A 26,031-nucleotide genomic window follows, 5' to 3' on the forward strand; every position below is an offset into this window, starting at 1 on the left:
AGAAGAGATCTGAGTTCAGCTGTGTGGCTGCCCTCTCTGGATACTTAGAATTCTTGGAAGTAGTTGAAAAGAAGGGCATCTTTTTCTATAGGCACCATGAGAAAATGGAGAGCAACAGAAGGATGTCTGATTGAGATTCAAGTAGACGTGGGTGATTCTAAACTATGTGTAAGCTTTTCAGCAGCTACCTTCTCTGAATTGGGGCAGCCACATCCTTCTTCATAGTCTGTTCCACGTCTGGAAGCTCTGCTGAGACCTGTTCACTTTGGGTGACCCTGCTGGCATTTAAACACCAGTGACACAGCTTTCAGCATCACAGCAACACACAAGCCACCACAGTATGACAAACTGGTAGACCAGTGTGGACTGCCAAACAGACAAGCAAATCTGTCTCGGAATAAGGATGGCCAGACTGCTCCTTTTAGAGGCAAGTATGTCTCACATACTTTGGACATGCTGTTCATGCGAGATTAGGCCCTGGAGAAGGATATCATGTTTTGTAAAGTAGACAAGTAGCAAAAGAAAGACCTTTGATGAGATGGATTGACACTGTGGCTGTAACAAGAGACTCAAACATAGGAAGAATTGTGAAGATGGTGCAGGGCTCAGCAGTGTGTCGTTCTGTTATGCATGGGATTGCTCTGGGTCAGAATGGACTGAGTGGCATCTAACGATGGAAATAGATCTGAATGTGTAATAGTCTACCTTAACTCTCCCACTGAAGGACCTTGGACACTACCACTGAGGATACCCGACTTTGGTTTCATTTACCCTATTTATAAAATTGTGATAACAACTATCTAGCAAGATTATAAAGGATGAGTGTGGGCAGTACTGTGTAGTATTAGGCCGCTCGCTACAAGGGTTGGCAGTTCAAACCCACCAATTGCTCCTTGAGAGAAAGTTGGGGCTGTCTGCTCCTCTAAAGATTTTCAGCCTCAGAAACCCTAGAGTCCCTATGACTGGGACTTGATGGTTGTGGGTTTGCTTTGGTTTTAGTTTATTGACCTAAAGGCTGACAGTTCAAACCCACCCAGCAGTGCTGATGGTCTGTTTCTATAAAGTTCACTGGCACGAAAACCCCGTGGAGCTCTACTCTGTAACAAACGGGTGGCCCAGCGGCTGAATGCGCTCAAGGGCGATGGCTTTTGAACCAGGATGGTTTTGAGGTTCCAAGAATAGTTTGACAAAGCTTGTGAGTTGTCACACAACGTTCTTCCATTATTTTCCGTCTTTACTGTTACTTGAAACGTGGAGCATGTGTCCTCGATTAAATATGCTACCTGTCTCTAGACAATGCCTTGTTCTTTATTGGAATGTTAGTATATTCATTCATCATTAAAAACAGTAAGATCAAAACAAACAAGCAAATAAATAAAACAGTAATCTCAATCATGCAGTGTTCACATTTGGCCTCAGTGTGTCCACAGGCCAGGGAAACAGCCAGGGAAAGAAACAACGTGCAGACACTGTGATAGATCTTCGAGTGCTAGGGAGCTGGCTCTGTCAGTTCCATTGGCTGAAGTGTTTGTGGGCACAGGAGGACGTGGTAAGATGGGGCTACTAGGGCTTGAGCCAAGTATTCAAAATGGGGTCTATATTGCCCATATTGATTGTTGGGGCACAGGATGGATTGGATTGCAGGTAGTAGGAATAGCCTAAGCAACTTCTCAGCTGCATGGATGAGCAAGGCACCACCAGGGATTGCAAAGAGAAAAGGCTCTGCGTGGACACTTAATTGAAGCAAGCATTTCTACAGGCGTGGATGAAATGACTCCCGTTTCTTATGTATGTGCTCCATACCAACCCAATTGATTCATAGTGACGTCACACAACTCACTTTGCCCCACAGCAGTTCTATAGGTAAACACTATTGTCCAAATTCCTCAGATGTGACATGCATGTAGATTCAAGTCTAAGTTTAAGAATATAAACAAAATAATGTTAATAATAATCATGACCATAACGATAGCAGCAAACACTCACGTGATGCCAGGAGCAGCCTGACCTGGACTTCCCAATGCAAGACACTGTCCACTAAGGCATATGTAACATTTTAAAGTTAAATTTCTTAGAATTCAGTCAAGTACACATTCAGTTCCTCAGTTATACTGGCCACACGCCGACCTCTCATTTGCCACATATGGCTAGTGACCACTGTCTAACCTAGATAAACACACTTCTATTGGATTGTTATGGCCTGAGAACTTTGGATATATTAATATGCCTATCCTTATAATAGTCCTATAAGGAAGAAACTGTTATAATTCAAACTGCACTGATATAAAAATGGAGGCATAAAGAAGGTAAGAAGCTTAGCTGAGAAAGTCCATGTGTTAGTCTGGGTAGACTAGAGACTCAAATTTGTAGACATTCATATGTGTACAGGAAAGAGCTTTATATAAAGAGTGATTGTTTCTTAGGAAAACATCCCAACCCAGTCTAGATGAAGTCCTAAATCTGATATTAGCCCATGTGTCCAATACCAATCTATAAATTCCTTCTCAGACTCACGAAACACATGAGTCCAAATGCAGGATGATCACAGGCCAGTCGGTGGAAAGTCTTGTGGATCCAATGGCAGTGTAAGCATCTCAGTACTGGCAGGGGTCTCCACGTGGTCTCCACGTAGCTCCACATGCCCCCCCTCCAATGAGCTATTTATTTCCTTAGTGTCTCCAAATGAGGTCATCAAGCTGCGACCTGATTGGCAGGTTAAACTTCACCCCTTCACTCTTAAATTCTCAAATTGACAGCAGAACCACAGTCCATGTTTCAAAGCACTCTACTATACATACTACCAATCTAACATATGTGAAGCAAATGAATATTAGTGTAACACATAGCATTGAGTGCTGCTTGTACATAATCAAGCATCAGGTCTTCGGCAGAGAAAGTTACTTCTGTATGATTCTGGCCCTTTTAAAAGCTTGAAACTGGGGCAGGGCACATCCACAAGACTGGTAGTCTCCAATGAGCTGCTTCCCCAGGGACCCTGATGACAGCTCAGGGAGAGAAACATCCTGGATGAAATGTGTCAGTTCAGCCACGCAAATGGCCAATTCAAGAATGTCAAGTGTATGTAGTTTTAAGTCAAATTGAACATCTCCTACCCCCAGAGAAGATATCTGATGTTGTTATTGTTATTGCAAGAGAATCTTTAAGATATGCCATTCATAGCAGGCCGTCCCCCAACAAGCCCTGTGTTTGGAGCGTGGGCGGAACTTTACGGTAGGAATCTGAAAACCCTAGTTTGAGGCCTGCATCTACCTGCAGATTGTTTCAGCTTTGCTAACTTCCTTCGCCTCTATCAAATTCTGCTTCCTCAGCTGTGAAATGGAGATAAATTGTACCTCCTGGGGCATTTTCTAGTGGCTAAATGAAGGGTACGGTGTTTGCGGATAGTTTGCAAGCTATGAAGTATAAAGTTGTAAGTCAGAGATAATTATATGGCACAAATGCCGGACCCTGGGATGTTTTTCTTCTCTAACTTTTAAACTTTAAAACCCCTTAAGCCTTTCAAAGCAGCTGTGGCTTGATAAATTACAGGATAACCAACTCGTAACCATAACATTTCTAAAGTCTCTTTCTCTGTATTTCGTAATATTGTAGGTACTCCATAAATGCCTGAATGGGAAGATAGGAGAAAGGGAGACAGACAGAAAAACACAAACAAACAAACCCCACTGCCATGGAGTTGATTGTGATTTCCAGGAACCTTATGGGACAGAGCAGGACTTCTACAGTTTCCGGGTCCGTGGTCTTTGGGAATGGAGCCCTGGTGGCTCACTGGTTAAGCACTCGGCTTCTGACTGAGCCAGGAGTGGTTGGGACACTGCAGCTGGAACACAGGAGAAGGATGTACAGTCTGTTTCCAGAAAGAGGCCAGCTTTGGAAACCTCACGGGGCAGTCCTACTCTGCCCTACAAGGTCTCTATGAACAAAGCAGTCTTTCTTTTTGGGGGGATCAACTCGTGGGCTTGAACCCCATTTTTAGATAGTAGCCAGATGCTACTGCACCACGGGGGCCCCTAGGAAAGACAGCACATATGGGTAAATACAAAAGCCGTTCACGAAGTTTAAATTTCCCCTTTATTTAGTTCTGCATTTCACCTTTTCACTTGACCTGCGCTGTGTTGGAACTGGGGTGGGAGTCATCAAATTAGAGGTTCTGAAGGGATTCATTGACTCAGTAAACTTGTTATGTTGCTGCTTATTTATTCATTCAACAAGCATGTATTGAGCGGCTATCCTCAGCTGGGTATTGTGCAAGGTTCAAGGAAAACAGTTGAATGTGTTACTTTTTTTTCGAACTCTTTTTTTGATGCCTATTTCTTCAGCTGCTGGTTTGCCCCTTCAACTTTCCGAGGAATGCAGCATAAACCGACACGTGGACAGCAGTGGGAAGGGCGCCAGCGGCGCTGAGGGACTTGCTTGTCCAAAGCTCCTCTTGTGAATTACTTCCTGTTGCACATGTGCGGCCCACGATTCCTCCGTGGCATGAGGAACGCGTCTGTGCACAAGGGGAGGAACTCCTCCTGTCTTTTGTTGCTTTCTCGGCTGGCCTTTGGGCCTTCTTTCTCAGAAATGGCCCTCCAGGATCTACGTGGCCCCCTGGAAAAAATGCCCTATGTCACACACCCCTGTCCCCCATTCATGTGGGTTCATGGCCGCTTTCAGCTATGTACTGCTTTTGAATCAGGATGTACCCGAGGCCAAGGATCAGCAGAATATAGAGCCCCTCTTTGGAGGGGCAGTTGGGCAAGGCATCTTGCAGGCACCATCTGAGTCGGACATGTGGTTACCCCAGGCTCTTGAGGACGTGTGGATCCAGGGGCTGAGGAACGTGGGGATCCAGGGGCTGAGGACGTGGGGATCCAGGGCTGAGGAATGTGGGGATCCAGGGACTGAGGAACGTGGGGATCCAGGGGCTGAGGACATGTGGATCCAGGGGCTGAGGAGGGACGCTTTTTGCCCTCTCCCCTTCAGGTAAGGAGGCAATTTACACGGTATTTTAGAAACACTGTAGAGTCGTGGATGGTGCAAACAATCACCCAGAAGGTTGCTGGTTAGATTCCACCCAGAGATACCTCCAAGAAAAGCCTAGCATTCTACCCCTGAAAGATCACAGCCATTGACCATCACACAGAGCACAGTTTAAGTTCAGATACACCCAGGGGGTGCCATGGGCCAAAAATGCCTTGAGGACAATTGGTGCGCCCTGCACACTGAAAACTCGCCTACTTTCCCTCTTTTGCATCCCCTCCACCTCCTCCTGCTCTTTGTTCTCCTTCTAGCCTCCTCCATTTCTTCTTCCTGCTCCTCTTCCTCCTTCTCCTCTTTCACCTCCGCCTCCTTCTTTCCTCCCCCTCTTCCATCTGCTCCTCTTACTTCTCCTTCTCCTTCCTCTTCCCGCGCCTCCTCTTCCTCCTTCTTTCAAACAAAGAGGAAGAAAACATCGACTAGGAAATGGAAGACCCTAGTTTGAGTCCTACTGCAAATCCATTCTCTAGGGAACAAGATCAAACCTTCTGCTAGTGTGTGGCTGACGAGGTTAAATTTTTTCAAGTCTGCCACAGACTAGCTAAAGGTTTGCATTTGTTCCTTCGTGGGGTCACGCGTAAGTCGAAACTGACTCAGTAGTACTGAACAACACCAAATCCGGTGTCATGGATGTTAGGATTGTTCCTTGTGGTTATTAGGTGCCCACGCATGGCGACCGGTGAATGGCAGGAGGAAATACTTCCTGGTCCTGCGCCATCCTCACGAGTGTTCCTGTGCCTGAGCCCTTAGCGGACTGATAGCTCCAAGCCTATTGCCTGAAAATAAGACAAGGATGACCTCACACAGAGAGAGAAGATACAAGACATGGGCTTTGAAGTTAGAACAAGGGGTCAGCCCCAATACTGCTTTCTGTATCTGTACGGCAGTGGGCAGATTACTTCAATGCCCAAACCTGTGCTGCCTCATCTATTAAAAGGAAAGAAGAACATTATCTTTATGGACGCCATAAAGATGAAATTCACTAGTATTTAAAACTCAGCCTCGATTAGATGTCAGCTATGTTTGCTAGGAAGGAAGAAAGAACCAAGTGTCTCTTGTGAGATTGTTGCGGTGTTGCTGGCGGTGGTGGGAACAAAGCTTCCATTAGCCACAACTGCTTTGAACCGTTTCCTCAATACCTGCTGCTACCCCATGGCGGAGCTCTCTTCGTTTCTTAATAAGCTCTGTCTGCAGAGTCCATGCTTTTTGCACTAAAAAATTGGATCTCGCAGATTCCAAGCCTGGATAGAATGACAGCGAGTCTGCTAACCAGAAGGAGAACAAATCAGTGCTTACTAGTGTTTGCCCCTTTGAGCCCCCTTGTAGGGTGGATTGGCACTGTGAGGTTAGCCTAGTTTATACTTGATCTATATGGGTCATGATCAGAAATTCTTCAACTTTCTGACAATGCCGTAGACCAAAGGAGCCACACCCCTCTCTGTCAGGGAGCTCACGATCTATTTATTGAAGAGCCCAAGCTTTTTGAACATACAGTCAAATAAAAACAAAACAAAACTTCTAGCAGTCACCTGGCTTTTGGGTTTGTATCTTGGAAGAAAACTTGGTAATCACAGTGACTAAGAGCCGGTACTTTGGAATCCAATTGCCTGATTGAATCCTGTTTCTGAATCTATGTGGCCCTGGTCAAATTACTTTTCTGCTTTTTTTTGTTTGTATGCTCTATCTATCTATCTGTGTATCATCATCATCATCAACTATCTATCTAAATTTGCTCCTTGTTTCAAAGCTGCAGTCTAGCTGTCTGTAAACTGGGAACCGTAGCCCTAGTCACACAGGGTGTTGAGAGGATATGATAGGACATGTATGGAGAGAACATGTCATAACCGTCTTCTTCATGTTAGCGATTGTGGCCATTCAGATCCTCCCGAGGCACATCAGAGGGATGGCCTGTCGACCGCTTCCACTCCCTTGTTACCCCTCTGAAGCGCGATGCTCGGACAGACGTGCAGCCACTGAGTCAACAGTGGTTCAGTGGGAGCTGTGTCATTATTAGTTACTGGTGTTAGTACATTGTGAAAGCTAACGACCAAGAATGGCAAACTGCACTCGCTTTTATCAACCAAAGAGAACTGATAAGTCACCTGAGGTCTGGACTTGCTGCTTTAAAAGAACGCTTTAGAAAACTAACTGAAATTCCAGATCAAATCTGTGACACCCTGGGAAGTGTGTCAGTGAGGAGGGCAGGCACCCACGCTTCTGCTTCTGGCTCTGTCCTAAGCTAGCCATGGGATGCTGAGCAGTTCACTTCCTCTCTCTTGACCCAAGCGCTCTCATTTACACTATGAAAAGATTAAAATTAGCTCACAACTAGCATTTCTTCCGGTCCCCAAAGCCTTTGTACCCTGATGGAGAACTGTTTCACTCAGAATCCAGCCAAAGAAGCACAAACCAAGAGGGAATTTGATACATAAAAATGGTGAGTAAGATGATGGAAGAGCGGCAAAGGCCACGGGGAGCAGTGAAGGAAGCCAGTGATCAGCAAAACAGAAGCCGCCACCATCACGAGGCAGGCCAGGCAGGGGAAGGAAGTGGCACTCCAGAGTCCAGGAGCAGCGGACACCAGGTGACATGGGGGCCATCGATGCCTGACCACAAAGCGGGAGTGACAGAGAAGACAGAGTCACTGCTTGGGACATGACACCTTTCCTCAGCCCTCGGCTCTCCTGGCAGGGTCCCCTCTGGCTCACGGGGACCCCTGGAACCACAGACTAAGAACAGCACATACACAGCCAAGCTGTCGATCAGAAAACAGACAGGCCAAGACTCCTACAGGCTGTAGTCCCAGACCTCATTGGCTTGGTTGCTGGACTTGAACTACTGTGACAACCAACCACAAAACACAATCGGAAAGAATCGTACACTGCCCCCTGCTACTGGACCTTTGTCATAGCAAAGCTCCTAAATTGAACTGAGGAGAATTTGTCCCAAATTAGCATTTGGAAAGCTAATGGGAACAACTTGGAAAGCTGGTAGGGTGTTCCTCAGAATGAGGGACGGGGCGTCTGTGGCTCCCCAGGTCCCTTTTGATGAAGAGCCCTGCTTGCTGACCCGGCATTGCCCTCAATATCTGGGCGCTGGTGTCTGAAAAAATAACCTGCTTTGCCTCCTTCACCTGCTTAATGCCTGCTTGACTCTGAGTAGACCACCTCCTCAGGAAGGGTTCCCTGAGCTCCTACAGGGGGTGAGCTGCCCCTTGTCCCGCGGGGCTCTTCTGGTCTTACACGGAGAGATAGAGTAGGGAGGAACCCACGCGGCTCATAGCACAAGATACCGGTGTTGCAGTACTCTGGGTTCAAGACTTAGTTTTCCTGCTGTGACCTTGAGCAAGTCATTCAACCTTGAAGCTGTTCATCAGAGTTCATCTAAAATGAGACGATGCGAGTCAATATTTAGCATAGTGCCCGGGGTTTACTGAGCACAAAACGATGGGTAGTTACTGCTTTGATGGCTTCGGCTACAATGACTATGATTATTACAAGGTTGGGTGCTATACAGGGAGGAGGATAAAGCACACACAGAACCGGTTTCCTAGTCTTCTCATGACCCACAAGTGTGTTATTTTGGTTGCTTTTTGAGCCTGGCCCACACATGGGACTCTTTCTCAAGGTTGTTAGGCTATTAAAACAAAACAAACAAACAAACAAACAGAACGTCTTTTATATTTGTTTCTCATTTCCTCCCTTTATTTAGTAGTCTCTTCAAAGAGGATTTTGTTTTGTTTGGCTTTCCCGTAGGAATGATTGGAGCAGATGTGAGGGGGCACGGCCTGGTCTGTGAGGGGCAGCCCATGACATCACGGCTGGCTGTCATCTGTGGAACATCCTCTTGTCACATGGGGGTGAGTCTGCTGGGCACAAAGGCAAAGCCACCACTCAGGGTGGGCGGGGCCGCCTGGGATGAGGGGCTGAGCTGCTGGGCCCCTCCGCCCTCAGCCTTAGCTTTCTTTCTCCTTCCTGCCTGCTTCGGCTTTCTCCAGCTAACAGCCCAGCCCTCCCCCCAGCAACCTCACTTAGATTTTCCACATCTTTTCTTGATGCCAAAGTTTAAAAAGGCATGGAAACGTTTGTGTCTCTGCCTCTGACATCACCCTGGCTAGATATCGCAGCCATTAGGGGCCAGATCAGATCCAAAGATGGCAAAGCCCCAACTGATCGGTCTTCTCTGCAAAGGGGTGTCTGCTTCCCCTGGCCTCGGAGCTCTCTCTCAATCAATATAAATCCATCTCCCTGGAGCGTCTTGATGGTCTATAGAATTAGGCTGCATATCATGACTTCAAAAGAACACTGATAAGCAATTTTCACTTTGTTAATTTTGCTCCATGAATTAGTAGGGAAGGCTTTCTCCAAGATTGCAGTTAAAATTTAGTGCCTGCCCTAAAATTTATATCTCCTTTAAATGCATGAGTCTGAAAGCATTCCATTTCGATAAGTACCCATTTCTACCATATTTTTATTTAAAAGTCATTACTCTGTTCAACTTAGATGGACGACTCCTTGGATTTTTCCCAGACAAGTAAAATAGAGAGAGGAGAGTGGGGGGAGAAAGAGGAAATTAATTGGGGTGTGTGTAGGGGGCGGGGGGTAGGAGCAGAAGAACAGGGATTGCAGTGGGACCTAGGCCAGGACGAACCCACTCCAACCTGGAGACAGTCACGTGCAATGCAGGACTGTGCTTAGTGGCCTTAGGACCCCTGAGCCTCCCCCCCACTTAACTATTTGGTTTTCGTGATTTCATTTACATATTTACTGAGTGAGCCCCTGCTCTTGAGCCAGATGTTGTGCCAAACTCTGGGGTCTTAGGATTCTGACAGATACTGTGGTCCATCATGACGGTCCCTGGGATTCGGACTGAGGCTGAGATGGTGGTTGTTGTTGCCATCACGTTAGCTCCATCTCATGGGGAGGTTGTATGCAGCAGAAGGAAGTGGCTGCTGTTTCTTCATGCCCCGTCTTTGTCATTGCCCCTTCACTTGCGCCCTCCCTTCTTCGCTCATTGCCATCCATTGATGCCAACTCATAGTGACTATGTAGGACAAGGTAGAACTGCCCCTGTGGGTTTCTGAGATGGTAAATCTTTACTGGAGCAGAAAGCCTCATCTTTCTACTGGCGGTTTCAATCAGTTGACCTTGGGGTTATCAGTCCAATACCCTGAGTGATCTTTAGTATGTTTGGATCCCCCAGTGTGGCTACTGGAGCAGCTCATCTTTCTGAGCGTTTCCCTCCTTTTCATGGTAGAACTCATGATTCAGAGCGCCTGTTATATGGCTGGAATTCTGTGAGATATTCTCACACACAATGCCCCACTTAATAGAGATGGTGGAGCCAGCCCAGTTGATATGCCATTCCCAGGTCCATGGGCTAGATCCTTGGGTTCCATGGGCTTCCGGGTCCCCAGGTTCCTCACTCTCGAACTCATAGCATCTGGAGTCACGAAGGTGCCCAGTGAAACCTATGAAAGCCGAAAAATGGGTAGAGCAGAAATCTATCAGAGAAGAAAAACGCAATTATTTCCCACTAAAGCAGGTGACACAAAGTGGTTAAGACTGAAAACCTGCAAGACCCAGAAAGGCGAGGCAGTCATGAGCTCCAACAATCACAGGTTTCACTGTAACACATAAAGTGCTTCCAAATGTTGCTGACATGCAGGGAACACTCCACCAGGGTGATCTATTTATAGCTAGTAGTAGCCTGTTGAATAACAGAAAGGTTATAGAAATCAATTCTCCTGGGGGAGGGTGGGACAAGATTTCTCCCTCGAGTGATATGTGTGCTTGCATTTAAGGAAATTGTTCAACAAACAAAATAGTTGCCTTCTAATCATTTCTTTTGCCTTCTGGGCAAAGTCTTACCCAGAACGACTCTAAGTTTAGTAAGCCAGCGCAATTCTCTCCCCAGAGCTAACAGATGTGAGGTGTAGCCATCTTTGACTGGAGAGGTCCACAGAGCCTCAAGCCACCTCCGTCCATTGTCCAAGAAATGTCAACAGCATTTTTACCCTTGACATAGGCTGTGCTTTTGTTAGCGTGTTTTCGGGGCACATGGATTTGAATCTGTTAATTCAGATCCAGTTTTCACAGGGACACATCTAACCTGGTTTCCAGGGGCCTCGGTGAAGCCTGCATGTTAGACTCCACTCAGGTTTCTGAGCAGCAGCGAACCCCGTGAGGGTGAGTGCCCGGTTCCTTCACTGTGTAGGTTTGCCTTGGGTGTGTGAGGAAAAGACTGAATTTCTACTGGTTTGCCCTTGGGTATGTGAGGCAAAGACTGAGTTTCCCTCCAGTATGTATCTCAAGTGAGGAAACGAAGACACAGGAAAGCCTAATACATCCCCTCACTCAAATCTCACTCTGCGATACTGAAGCCCTTCATTGCCTTGCTGGACTGTACATGTTCCATAGAAGGTAGGGGAGTCTGGGCTCTCAAGTCACCCACGTGATTGACTCTGTGACCTCAGACGAGGTGTCTAAACTCTCTGAGCCTCAGCTTCCTCCCCCATCAGATGGAGGTGCTGAAGCCAGCCTCACAGGTTGGTGTGTGTGTGGGCAGCATTCGTTCCGTGCATGTGGAGGGGCCTAATGTATCAAGGGCACTCAAAATGGTGGGTATTCTTGGTAAACATTTCTGGTGACAGAAACAACTCCCGTGAAGACACAGTTTGATGGGCAGCTGCAGTTGGTGGCAATGAATGAGGGCCATGAAATGCCAGTGAATTATGGTCATATTGTGCTCGAAATACAGTCCCCACCCCCTGCCCCTTTGTACTGAGGGGGAAGGGACCTTCTGGGCCAAGGGGATTAGTCATCAGCTTTAATGTTATGCTGTGAGAGGGCGAGACTGTGGTCATGTTGGCATCCAACAGCTCCTTTGATCTCCCTCAGGTGCTGGGAGCCCCGCAGGCCAGCAACAATAACACCTTTGTGAGGTCCCTGAAAGGTGCAGTGTGAGGAAACACTCCCAGGGAAACTCAAGGACCCCCTTTGTTGTGGTTCTGGTGAATTCAACAGCCAACTCTCAGGAAACATGCACCAGACAGAGCACAGGGACTGAGTCAGAAAGCGGTTTCCAACTCCATCTGAAGGAGCCTCTTTCTGCAGGTCAATCCTGATGTTTGCAACTCAGGACAGCAAGAGAGACAAAATCCTCAGGACCATTTCGAGCTCAACCAAGGTTGCTCCTTTCTAGATCACCCAAATTAAATGAATGACTGACCACTCCAAGTAAATATTCAAATGACCACAAAGGTGAAGATTGGCCAGTACTCCAAATTCCTATGACTTTTTGTTACCTTGGAGGAAAAGTCTACGGTTGAACATAAGACTTACGAATCAGGCCTTTGCTATTTCAGGAGATACCAGTGCGGGCTGCACATTTTCCTTCCTTGCGGATGATTTAATTAAAAAGGCAGGAAAAAAAATTACTATTCTTTTTAACTCCATGAAAACAGAGCTGCTTGTTCAGAGTTAATTACTACAAGTCACCAAAACCCAAGATAATGCACATTAGGGGTTAGGCAGAGGTTGAAAAGTCATGGGGTCAGCATGGAGCTAATCCTGGCCCGCTCTTCAGCACCCCTCCTCTGGAGCTGTCAGGACTGGTTGTAACTTGGCAACATCTCTCCCAGTTGGCATGTCACCTGGGAAAGAGCCGTGGAGCAGGGAGGAAGTACTGAAAGGTCACGCTGGAATATAGCAGCAGCATACGAGAGCTAGGGATTACGGCGGCAACTGAAGTTGCTGGAACTGCCCTTTGCTGAAGGACTTCCATGGGTTGGCGGTGGTCCTTCTCTACACCTTAGTGGGCGTGAAGTCTCAAAACCATAGGCATGTACGGTGGCTACACCACTTACCGAACACTCCCGATTTCTGTGACTTTAGGTAAGACACTTGGTCTTTCTTTATATGTTCCATGGGAGAGCAATGGTATTTTTCTATATAATTTTGTCTGCCTTGGGAAGAAGCAAGCCAGAGTGCTCTTTAGAGGTCAGAATAGTGAGCCTTCATCTCCCATACTTTGGACATGTTGCTAGGAGAGACCAGTCTCTGGAAGAGGACGTCATGCTTGGTAAAGGGGAGGGGCAGCCAAAGAGGAAGCCCTTCAACAAGGTGAATTGACACTGTAGCTGCAACAATGGCTCAAGCATAGAATCAATTGTGAGGATGGTGCAGGACTGGGGAGTCTTTCTATGTGCACAGGGTTGCAATGGGTCAGACCTGACTCCATGGGAACTAACAACAACATGCGATTTTGAGGATTAAATGAATTATTTTATGTATACATCTGAGAAATTTGTCTCTCACAAAATACTGGTTATGTTGTTATTAAAATCCATTTGTCGTAATAGGTTAGAATTTTGGATACTAAAATGAACTCAGTTTTAACTTCAAATAGATACAGATGAATACAGAAATACTTATGTGTACACATTATTTCCTAGTTCTGCCACCTGAGATTTCCTAGAAACACATATACTCCAGTCGTTACACCCTCCAACACACCTACTCCCCAGATCTTGGTTTCCAATACCATCTTCCAATAAAAGGAAGCAAGGTTCCTTGATACAATGATTGATTATAAGACTGAAGCAGGAAACATGCAAGATGAGTCAGAAACCTCCCGTAGTATCAGAAAGTAAGGAGATGCTAAAAAAAAAAAAAATGAGCAAACAGAACAAACAACTCCCCCTCGCAAAGAGGGTGATATTTTAAAGAGATCCAGGAGCGAACGGAGGGCCTTCCCAGTGGTCAAAGCTGGAACAATATGAATTATAAAATACATAGAATTAGATTGAAACCCAGGTGAATATTTATGACTATACACTGATACTAATAAATTATTGACTTAATAAATAGTTGAATGAGAAAATTTTCTCATGCAGAAGAATTCCAAATAATTGATGAAGTTAGTCCATCTAGAGGGTGAAGTACAACTTTCTGCATCCTAAGTGTGGGCGTAGTGTCTCCTTTCCAAGGATATAGTAAGGGGAAAGAAAGTGAAAGGATAATTTTGTGAAGACATCTGACAGTCACTACCTAATTTAGGTGACCAATAGTGGTAAGTCAGCTGGATAATATAATATGTACCCTTGGTATGAGGTCACGAGAATAACTTTTTACCTCTACTGTCTCCCTCCCCCAATCGCACAAGTGATCAAATTCCAAATGAGTGACATATAACACATAATGATTATTCATCAAAACTGCCCACGTCATCAAAAATGAAGGATGTCTAAGAAACTTTTTTGGCCAAGAGGAGTCTAAGGAAACATGACAACTAACTTTAATGTGGTATCCTGGGTGGAATCCTAGGACATTAGGTCCTAAGGAAAGAGGTATAAAATGTGGGCTTTGGTTGATAATAATATACTAATATTGGCTCATTCATCGGTTCATTGATCATGAAAATGTATCATACTGATGTAAGCTATTAGGGGAAATTAGATGTGGGGTAGACGAACGATGTGTACTGTTTACTCCCATTTAGCCATCAGTGTGTTGTCCTGTGGTGGCTTGCAGGTCGCTGTGATGATTAGCTCCCTCCTCAGAGTCATCGTGCTGAATGATGAGGATGGAGTAAAGCTCTAGGGACTTTCATTTGCTGATGTGGCATGACACAAAAGGAGGAGAAAAGTGGCAAACACCCATTAGTAATCAGAACATGGAACCTATTAGATATAAATCTAGGAAAATTGAAAGTCATCACAAATGAAATCGAATGCATAAAGATCAATATCCTAGGCAGTAGTGAGCTGAAATGGACGGGTATAGGCCATTTTGAATGATCCTAACAGATCAGAAATGACAAATTGAAGAGGAATGATGGCACATTCATCATTTAGAACTCCTGAATCCTGAACTACAATACTGACTCGGCTGTGGTAATAGCTTTAGGCCTACAAGGAACACCAGTTAATATGATGATTATTTAAATGCATGTGCCACCCATTCATGTCAGATATCGAGGAGTTAAGGATTTTCACCAACTTCAGCAGTCTGAAATTGATACGCATGCAATTAACATACATTCTTAATTACAGGTGGTTGGCATGTTGCAGTTAAAAGCGAGGCGGGCTGGGAGTTAGCAGGCATGACTGTGGTGATATCAGCAACATCAGAGGCCACGGGATGGACTTTCACAAGACCAATGACGTGTGCATTTCAAATGCCTTTTCATAAAAGCGTAAACGGGAACTATGAACCTCACCAAACAGAACATACAGGAATCAAAGGAATACGTTTGTGCAAATAGACAACGGACAAGCTCAACATCATCAGCCAGCAAATGGTCAGGAGATGACTGTGGAGCAGACCACCAGTTACTCATTTAGAAGTCCAAGTTCCAGCAGAAGAGAAATAAGACAAGTTCATGAGAGCTAAAGCAAAACTTTGAGTGTATCCCACCTGAATTTAGAGACCACCCCCAGATGATCTGGTGCATTGAACACAAATGACCTATGGCTAGATTTGTTGTGGGATGACATCAAGAACATCATACCTGAAGAAATAAAATGCTTTAAAAGGGGGTAAAAAATGAGACTAAATGGATATCAGAAGAGATTTTGAAATTGTCTTTTAAGTTTAAAGTAGCTAAAGCAAATTGGAGAAATAATGAAGTAAAGGAATTGAACAGATGATATTGGAAAGTGGCTTAAGAAGAAAAATTAAATATTATTATGAAATGTACAAATATCTGGAGTTAGAAAACCCAAAGTGACGAATTGGCTTTGTATTTATTTTGTTGGAAGATTCACTAGCTGCCCTCAAGTCAGTGCTGACTAATAGCGACCCCCCTGTGTGTTTCCCAGACTATCACTCTTGACGAGAATAGAAAGCCCATCGTTCTCCCTCGGAGCTTTGATGGTTTCAAACTGCTGACCATGTGGATCACAGCCCAACATAAAATCACTTTACCACCAGGGCTCCTAAAAGTTGAAAGAAGTGAAGGAAAAAATTCAAGCTACAAGTTGCAATATTGAAAGATTCTATGGGCAAGATATTAAATAATGCTTTGAATATTAAGGGAGGTTGAAAAGAGTGCACAGTCATTATATCAGAAAAAGATTGGTTGACAGTTCACCATTTGAGTAAGTTCATATAATCAAACCAAACATGTTGAAGGAAAAGAGTCCAAGCCGCACTGAAGGCATTTGGAAAAAGCAGGACTCCGGAATTAGCAGACCACTAATTGAAATGTTTCATCAAAAGCTCTTACATGTGTACACCAGAGAATCTGGACATCTGGTTATATGACAGGAATAAGTCCATATTTGTGTCCATTCCAAAGAAAGGTGGTCCAACAAAATGTACACATTATCAAATAATGCCACAAATATCACATGCGAGTGAAGCTTTGCTGAAGATTATTAAAAGACAATTACAGCAGTACATTCTTAAACTGCCAGAAATTCAAGCCAGATTCCGTGGAGGAGGTGGAACATTATTGCTGACGTCAGATCAACCTTGACTGACTCAGAGTACCAGAAGTGTTCCTTGTTGTTGTCTTAGGTGTGTTCTCGTCAGTTTTGGCTCATAACAGTGTGAAAATAATGAAACATTTCCCAGCCCTGCACCATCCTCACAACTGGGCTTCTGTTTGAATCCAAATGACGCAGCCACCGTCTCAATACCTCTTGTTGAGAGACTGCCTTCATTGGCTTCCCTCCCACTTTACTAAGCACAAGGTCCTTCTCCAGAGCCAGTCTCTCCTGATAATACATCCGAAGTACATGAGGCAAATTCTCACCATCCTCACTTCTTAGTTCTAAGAACAGTTCTAGGTGTACTTCTCCCAAGACATATTTGTTTATTCTTTTAGAAACGCATGGTCCTTCCAATAATATCTGCAAATATTGTAATTCAAAGGCATCGGCTCTTCTTCAATCATCCTTCTTAAGCATCCAACAGTTAACTGCACAGGATGTGGGTTCGGCTCATTCTAGCCCTTAAATTTACATTCGTGCTCATCAATGCTTTAAAGAGGTCCTGTACAGTGTATTTCCCCAGAATAATGTATTCTTTGATTTCTTGGCTGCTGCATCCTGAGCATTGATTGTGATCCACACTAATGGCTGCAACCCTGGATCTTTACTTGCTCAAATTCCTTCTCATTTTCAGCAAGCAAGATTCTGTCATCAGCTTAGCATTTGCCATCAAGTTGGTTCCAACTCATAGCAGCCCTGATGCACAACAAAACAAAACACTGCCAGGGTGTGTACCAGCCTCACCATTGTCCTTATGCCTGAGCCCATTGTTGTAGCCACTGTGTTCATCCATCTGGTTGAAGGGCTTCCTCTGATTGGCTTCCCCTCTTCTTTACCAAGCATGATGTCCTTCTCCAAGGACTGGCATCTCCTAACAACCTGTCCACAGTATGTGAGTCGCAGTCTGGACATCCTTGCCTGTAGGGGCATTCCAGCCCTACTTCTTCTATGTAGACTTGTTGGTCCTTTCTGCAGTCCAGGGCAATTTTTTTCACCAGCACCACTATGCAAATGCACCATGTAAAAAAACTCTTCATTATTCATTGTCCAAGTTTCACATGCATATGAAGCAAATGGAATTACAATGACTTGGGTCAGGTACACCTTAGTCTTCAGAGTAACATCCTTGCTTTTAACACTTTAAAGAGGTCTGTGCATTTACCTAGTACAATGCATCTTTTGATCTTTTGACTGTTGTTCCATCAGCATTGATTGTGGAGTCAAGCCAGACCAGATGCAATCCTTAACACCTTGAACTCTTTCTGTTTGTTGTGATGTTTGCTATTGGTTCAGTTGTCCAGAGTTTGGTCTTCTTTGCATTCAGTTGTAATTTATGCTGCAGGCTGCAATCCTTGATCTTCATCGAGTTCTTCAAGTCCCCCTCACTTTCAGCAGGCAGGATGGTGTCATCTACTCATTAAAGGTTGTTAATAAGCCTTGATCCATGTACAAGCTCCTCATGAGCACAATGAAATGTTCTGAATTTTCCATTCTTCTCAAGTCCATAGAGTGTTATGAACCATGCAGTAGAATGCTTTGGCGTAGTCAATAAAACACAAGTAAACATCTTTGCTTTCAGCCAAAATCCATCTGATATCAGAAATGATATCCCTTACTCTACATCATTTTCTGAATCTGGTCTGTACTTCTGGCAGTTCTTGTAAATGTACTGCTGAGACCATTGTTGGGTGATCTTCAGCAAAATTTTACTTGCGTGTGACATCAATGAGATGGTTCCATGAGTATTCTTTTTGAGTCACTCTTACTTTGTAATGGCTTCAAATAGTGGTCTCTTCCAGTCAGTCGACCAAGTAGCTGTCTGCCCAATTTCCTGGCATAAATAAGGAAGTGCTTCCAGTGCTTTATCTCTTTGAATTCATCATTTCTTCCATTGGCATTCACTACTTGACAGTTAAGGTCAAGTTTCAGAGTTTCCTCTGACATGTACTTTCATTGTTTGAGTATAACAAGGGGATGCTCTGTGCTTTGGAATTGGCAGCACTGTACATCAGGGCTGTATTTTTCACCATCATTGTTCAATCTGTATTATATTCTGAACAAATAATCCCAAAAGCTGTACTATATAAAAAAGTAACATCAGGATTAGAGGAAGATTTCATTAAACTACAATATGCAGATGATACAACCTTGTTTTCTGAAAGCAAAGAGGACTTAATGTACTTGCTGCTGACTATCAAGAAATGTAACCTTCATTATGTATTGCACAGCAACATAAAGGAAATGAAAATCTTCACAACTGTACCAATAAGCAACTTTATAATAAACAGAGACTGAAGTTGTCAATAAATTCAGTTTGTTTGGATCTGGAGTTAACACCCATGGAAGTAGATGTCAAGAAAGCAAGTGACAGACAACTTTGGCCAAAGCTACTGCAAAGGCCTTTTTGAACCTGCTGTAAAGCAAAGACATATATCATTTTGACCACTAATGTAAGCCTTATCCAAGGCATGGGGGTTTGAATTGCCTTATATGAATGGAAAAGCTGCACCTTGAATAATGAAGACTACAGATGAACTAATGACTTTGAATTATGATATTATTAATGAATATTAAATGTACTATCAAATTCTGGAAGAATGAATACATTATCTTAGAAGAAGTACAAACTAGAATGCTCTTTAAGAAGGGAGATTGGCTAGAGTTCATCTCACATACTTTAGACATGTTATCAGGATTAGTCCTTGGAGAAATAAATCCTGTTTGGTAAAATAGAGCATCCATTTAAAAAAAAAGCCCCTCACCGAGATTAATTGACTCGGTGACAGCAACACGGCTCAAACGCAGCCATGCACAGGAATGTGTTGTCTTGTTCATGGGGTTTTGACACGGAGAGCAAGGCAACAGTAACATGTGTCTTCACAGTTCTCTGTACTACTAAAGCTATTATAAAATTAAATGTTTGGTTAAAAACCCCACTGATTATGTCATTTGCTCATTACCAAAACAATTTGTGTTGGTTCATTACAAAAAAACAACCTGTATTTTCTTAGCTAAGTGCTGAGGATGTTAATAAAAATAGTAGGCATACTTTTAGGAACTCATTTACTTTGGGAAAGATAGACAAATAAATCCAAGCCACGATGCCCAAACTCAACTCACTGCCATCAAGTCAATACTGACTCACTATGACCCCATCCCCCCAGTTGGGTTTCTGAGACTAACTGTTTACAGGAATAGAAAATGCTTTGTTTCTCCTGAGGAGCTGCCAGCAGTTTTGAACTGCCCACCATGTGGACCACAGCCCGGAGCTTAGCCACTATACAGAAAAAACAAACAAACAAGCCAGTTTTCCAACTCTAAAGTATTGGTGTCAAGTTGCCTTTCGGTATGTTGTACGCTAATTAGAATGTCTGATGCTGTGTCCAGGAGGTGAGGGACCAGTCGGACGGTAAAATGGTTCAACCGCTTTGGAAAATGACAGCGATTTTTCAAGAAATGAAATTATACCTACTATGTAACTAAACAATCCCACTCCCATAAGAGACAGGCAAGGCTGTGTGGTCTTTTGCTTCTGGAAGCTGACCAGGAGCACAGCAAAGGCAGCTGAAACTAGATGGCCCAGAAGCCCGGTGGCAAAAGCCTGTAGAAAGAGATTCCTTCTCAACTAACAGGAGCTAACCCTTCCACAAAATTCTGCAGCTTGCCTGGGAAAATGAACATTTTTACAACTCCGCATTGTTTCATTCCTCTGTGCCTAGGGTTACCATGAGTCAGAATTGCCTGGACACCACCTCCCAACCTTAACAGACAGCAATAGTAAAGGAACAAAAATAAATAAACAGCATGACCAACACTGGACGTTTACCTTGTGATTTGCACTGGCTGGAACCCCTGGGATTGTAAACACAGCACTCTCACTTTAAGGTCGGAGGCTTCAGTCCATCTGGAGTGCTGCAGAACAAAGGCCTGGTGATTTACTTGCAAAAAATCAGCAATTGAAGACTACCCAGAGTACAGTTCTACTCTGACATGCAAGGGGATGCCGTGGGTTGCAGTCAACTAGAAGGCAACTGATTTTTTTTAAATCATTCTTGTTGTATAGTATCAGCTGATAAACTTGAATATATTGTTTTATCTAACTCTCAGAAGCTTATCTAATTCTTCATATAACCATTAGAATTTTCTTCCCATTATACAGGATCTGATGCTCTGAGAGATGAAGTACTTACCAAAGGTCACGTAATTAATAAGTGTTTTCCTCTTTCATACTGCTTGGTTTCAGAGCTAACAATCTCCCAGCTTTTAGCAGAATTATGAGATGAAGTCTGGGGGCGGGCTGGCCATGCACAGGCACGCATAGTGGGTTTGGGAGTAAAGTGATTAAAAGGTCTACCTTTTTCGAAGCCTGATGAGAACTGCAGAGTCAGGGCTGGGCTGCAGCGAGACTAGTGTTCTCCTTTCCTCTCCTTCGCAGCATTCCCATCGCTGTGTATCAAGAGGCCACCGTCTAGTGATAACAAGAAAAATAAACAGCATCACTTGTCACCATGCCTCCTGGGAGGACAGTAAATCAGTAGCTCAGAGGCTCTCTATGTAATCTCCCTCCTTTCCCTGCTGCTCTGTGGTCAAGTGCTGAAGCCGGCAGTTGGACGACATGCAGCAGACATCCCTGCTCATGAAGATGTTTTTGTATTCATTTGGAAGAGCGTGAAATGAAAACCGTATTGATTTCTCCCCCTCTTCCTATTTGCCACTCATCTGCTGGGCGGGTGTCTCTGATCTGTGGCTGTGGAGGCTCCTGGCAGTAAGGGAGACACACTCGTGAGCTTCCCCAGTGACTCCGTGGGATGAAGGGTGTGATGATGACAGCCATCGCAGAGCCGTCAGCTGAGCCACAGGGCCTATGCCAAGTGCCTCAATGAGCATTCGCTCACTGAGTTCTGGATGCACTTAGTTCACAGGTTTGAGTAGTTTTACCTTGCTGCTGACCTCGAATTTTTCACCCCTTTCTCCTACTTTCTATGTGTGCTCCCAGCGAATCCTTTTCTTATTTTAGTCAAATGGTCATAAGATTTTGCTGCCCCTGAGCCACACAATGCTGGGAATCATTGTATTCTTCCATGTAACCAGTCGTTAGAGCCCCAGAGAAATAGCGTGTAAGAGACCAAAGATTGTAAAAAAACCATGGAGAGATTTTATTATTATTATTTTTACGAGTAAACATTGAAAGATTGAGCTTACAAAGCTGTTCTTAATGAGCAGTCAGTTGTTCCCAACTGCCGATTTTAAAACTAAAGAAAAATAAAAAACAAACAACCCCTAAACTAAAAAGGTTTTTTAGTTTAAACTAAAACTGGGAAAATTGAGTGGGCTTCTTAGGCATACTTTCCCTCATGAGTTATAGGCAATCCATTAAAAAAGAGCAGCAGTCTTAAACCCTAAGGAGGGAACGTGATTGCCATCCTACCTGTCATGTATTTTTAATTCTGTTTTTATTATTATTGAGAGATAATTCACATACCATCAAATTCACTCCCTACTAGTGTGTTAAGGAGCTCTAGAAAGGAGCATATTTATGTCTGAGAAACAGAAAGCCTCAGCGCTCATCTTTTCTGTTAGACTATGGAATGATTCCGGCATGTGGTTTTTATTAGGGAGGCAACAGGAAGATATCACAAAGTAATGTATTTCCATTTGCTTTCACTTTAATTTTCACAAAATAATTTGAACTCTGACAGACCCATTTGGGGTTTCAGAACATTTGGATTTCTTGTACCAAACTCACGACCAGTCAGTCTGTTGGGATCAGAGTGACACTACAGGTCGGAGTGGATGTCACCCGTGGGAGTTGAAGCTGTCAGTCTTGATGGAGCAGAAAGTCCCGTCTTTCCCGTGCAGAGGGGCTGTCAGGCCCAAATTGCTGGCCTTGTGGCGAGCAGTCAGACACATAACCTACTACACCATTAGGGCTCCTTATTTATTTATTGTATAGTCACTCTTATTTCAGACCCCTTTCAAAATAGCAAATTGGAAGTGCCTGATATTCAGCTCCTAATAAATGTGAAACTGATATTTGGGGGAAAGTCCATGTTCATGTAATTTTCACAGTTCAGATATCTCTTTGGATTAAAGGACATCATATGGTGTATACCTTGACCTAAATATTTAGTACAACACAAACTACTGTAAATAAAGCCAACGTGCACTTCTTCAATCCAAGGCCAGCTAAAGTTGCATTAAAATATCCTGGGGTTTTTTTATGGATGAGAAGAGTGAAGGGTATTCTATGACATATATTCTGTATCTCAAAAATTAGGGGAAATAGTGGAAGACTGGTACCGTTTCTGGAATCAGCAGGTCAAATGTCCACAGAAAGAAGTTTAATAGATGAAGCACTCAAATGTGTGTGGGTCAATATAACAAATACCAAATACCTATGTCTAAGGAGATGGAAGAGGGATCTAAAAAATAAATAATCAAAAAGGGAAAAACCCTACTCGGTTTTATACGCGTTATAAAAAAGAAGAAACCTGGCTGAGGATAGCAAGAGCTTGGGGTAAGCAAGGAATAGAAAACTAGTTAGTATTTCCCATCGACCATCAAAAGAATGAGCCAATCTGTCTTGGATAAAGTACCACAAGACTGCTCCTGAGAGGCAAGGATGGTGAGGCTCGCATGTTGTCAGGAAAGCCCACTCCCTGGAGAAGGACCTCACGGTTGCTCAAGTAATGGGCAGTGAACGCGAGGAAGACCTTTGGCAGGATGGATTGGTGCAGTGGCTACAGTGATGGACTCAAACATAAGAACAATTGTGAGGATGGCACAGGGCTAAACAGTGTTTCATTTTATTTTAAATAAGGTCAGAATTGACTCGATGCCCCCTGACAACAGCAACAGTATTTACTGCTTATCATGTGCCAATGTTTCTGTGTGGTTTTGGTAAAAGGAATTTCTAATCCTCAAAACTAATCTATACTTTTTTTTTAGTATCCATGATTGGAAAGAGATTGTTGGTCTATAAGAATGCAAGATATCGTAGCCCTGTTTTACATGTGAACATAAATATATCAGATTAGACAAAAGTAACATGTCATGAGAAGTGGTAACATGAAATGACTAACTGTAGTTCATTTCCTCATAGAAGAGATTATATAATTAGGTTAGAGAGATGGAGTGTTCATGTCAGGGACATAGAGCTAGTAAATGTCAGGAAAACCATGCCTGGCTGGACCCCATTCTTCCATATCCATTGCTTCAAAAAATTAACAGTACTTCCCTTTGCCCTCTCTAGGACTAAGTCCATGTTTGAGCTTTGCTTTTGGAGGGTTGGGATGGGGGGTAGGGTGGGGGGGGGGTGGTTCTGTAACCTGGGAGGAACCACATAATGAGCAGCTATTGTTGTAAAAGGACTTGGGCCTATGAGCCAACTGTAGGATTGTTAAAGAGCATTGGCCTAGTTCAAGTTCTGTCTTCTTAAGGCATCTTAGGGGTTGGCTTACTTTCTCATTTATGAAGATTTCTGTAATCATTAATTTTCTTAGTGCTTTAGAGATTGTAAAGTGCCTGATAGAATCTGATGATCTGGATAGCTAAGTAAAAGTAGATTTTTTTTTTTTTAATGAGACTCAGAGAAACATAATGATTTGCCCAACCCTGGTCCCACAGCTAGTAAGCAATAGGTGAAGTCTCAAATACGTATCTGAGCAAACTCTTGAGCAGTTTCCCTTGCAGCCACAGGTAATTCATCTTCATTCAGTGAAATGGAAGCATATGGCCGTTGATTCATCTCAGGAAGGGCTCAGGGATTATGTGTCACTTATCCCCATTGTGATTGTAAACACATCTTAAACTACAAGATAGTGATTGTCAAATGTGTACTAGACATACCTGGCAAACTCTTTTAAAGCTGAATTGATCCAACTTCAACATGATCTGATTCAGTTAGTTAGGAAAGGGTATATAAACATCTGCAATTCTAATATGTGTCCAGCTGTATCTGCTATAAATTTCTTTGAAAACCAAAGCTCCGAATTCCTGCTTTACACTGCTTTACAGTAGCCTTGTACATAGAAGACACTCTCGGTTTACACTAAATGAGTGTATGGGAAATCAGTGGACTGAAATCAAACTGAGCAGTCAATTCAGTCCTGCTTGATTCCACATATACTTGAAGATCTGATGGCGCCTGGTGGCTTAGTGCTTAGGAGACAGACTGTTCCACAAGGTCGGCAATTTGAAACCATGGGAGGAAGACAGAGCTTTCTACTACCATCCACAGTTACGGTGTGGAAAACTCAGAGGGCAGTTCTACCCTGCCCTGTTGGTCACTAGGAGTCAGCATCGACTCGGTGGCAGTGAGTGTTTGAGTGAGAGATTTGTTAGCAAAAAAAGTTCTGCTTTTTCGAAAGGATTTTCTTTACAAAATCAACCAATGAAGCCTTAACATTGTTACAGTGCAGGGTCAGGCAGAATTTGTTGTGTTGCCCATGGGGTCTCCAGGACCAACAGGAACTGATTCCTGTCAGTTGTCAGGGACAGAGGATGACCCATGGAATGGATATCCTTTCAAAGAGGCTCTCTTGTAAGTGTCACTTCAGACCTGCCAGAAGACTTGACTTCGACCTAGTGCCTGGTAGAATCTGTCAACAATTGGACGCCGTGCATTCTTGTTTTCTTGTGCGAGGCAGGATGAAAGCAGGCAGCGGGAGACTCCATCTGTGGTTGGGTGCAGACAGACCCAGAAACCAAAGCGCAGGCATGCCAGCGCACGGCAGGAAGCCGCAAGACCTCAGCTCTGTCCATGTAAATAGGAAACCAGGGTTTGCTTTTGGAACCCACACTGAAGCTGCAGTGCGGTGTGCGATCCGGTTCTCTCCCCAACCCTTCCGGGAGCCCGGGCGGAGATGAAAGCTCATGCCACCTGGGGACAAAAAAGAATTTTTAAAAGTTTGTTCTGACCAGCACCCAGAGCAAGTTTCTTTTGTTTGTACCGGTAAATAATTTGGGGCACAGGTGCAGTTTAGAATTGAAGGTCTCTTTGGTTTCCTGCTAAGTAACCCTAATCCACACATATCCGTAAAGCATTTCCCATTGACAACGGTCTTTCATGTCCCCATCTGTGGACCTTCGGGTCCAGGTGCAAGTACTAGAACACTGACAGATACTGAATATGTGCTCCAAAAGCAGGCGTTGAATTGACATCTATTATCCTATTTGGTTACTGACCGTGTTAGCAAGTAGGATGCAATTTATCATAACCATTCAGAGATAAGGACAATGTCATAGCGGGTGCTTCTTGCTACTGTCACATGTAAGGTCACACGAATCTGAGCTGGCTCAACAGCAGCTGAAACAACAGTATAGATTTGCACATCAGACAGCACTGTGTTCACACTCAAAGTGCTTGCACTTGCCTCCTCCACAGGGTCTTCTGCTCATTAAGGAATCATTTGAAATTAACAGTGAGCTTACAATCTAGTGGAAGAGATTGACATTTTTCAACATTCATATTATGTATCAAATTATAAAAC

General features: G+C 43.9%; 1 protein-coding gene across 4 annotated transcripts in view; it reads left to right on the forward strand.

Annotated features, from left to right (window-relative positions):
- FGGY (FGGY carbohydrate kinase domain containing) overlaps positions 1-26,031 on the forward strand; it is a 540,059-nt gene that overhangs the window by 291,219 nt on the left and 222,809 nt on the right. For all 4 annotated transcript variants that reach the window (XM_075556875.1, XM_075556868.1, XM_075556883.1 and 1 more), the window contains one exon: positions 8,799-8,902. In XM_075556875.1, coding sequence (XP_075412990.1) covers positions 8,799-8,902 — 104 coding nt within the window. The remainder of the gene's footprint in view (positions 1-8,798; positions 8,903-26,031) is intronic.

This window comes from Tenrec ecaudatus, chromosome 1 (genome assembly GCF_050624435.1).
Source record: "Tenrec ecaudatus isolate mTenEca1 chromosome 1, mTenEca1.hap1, whole genome shotgun sequence".
In the NCBI taxonomy this organism is placed as follows: Eukaryota; Metazoa; Chordata; class Mammalia; order Afrosoricida; family Tenrecidae; genus Tenrec; species Tenrec ecaudatus.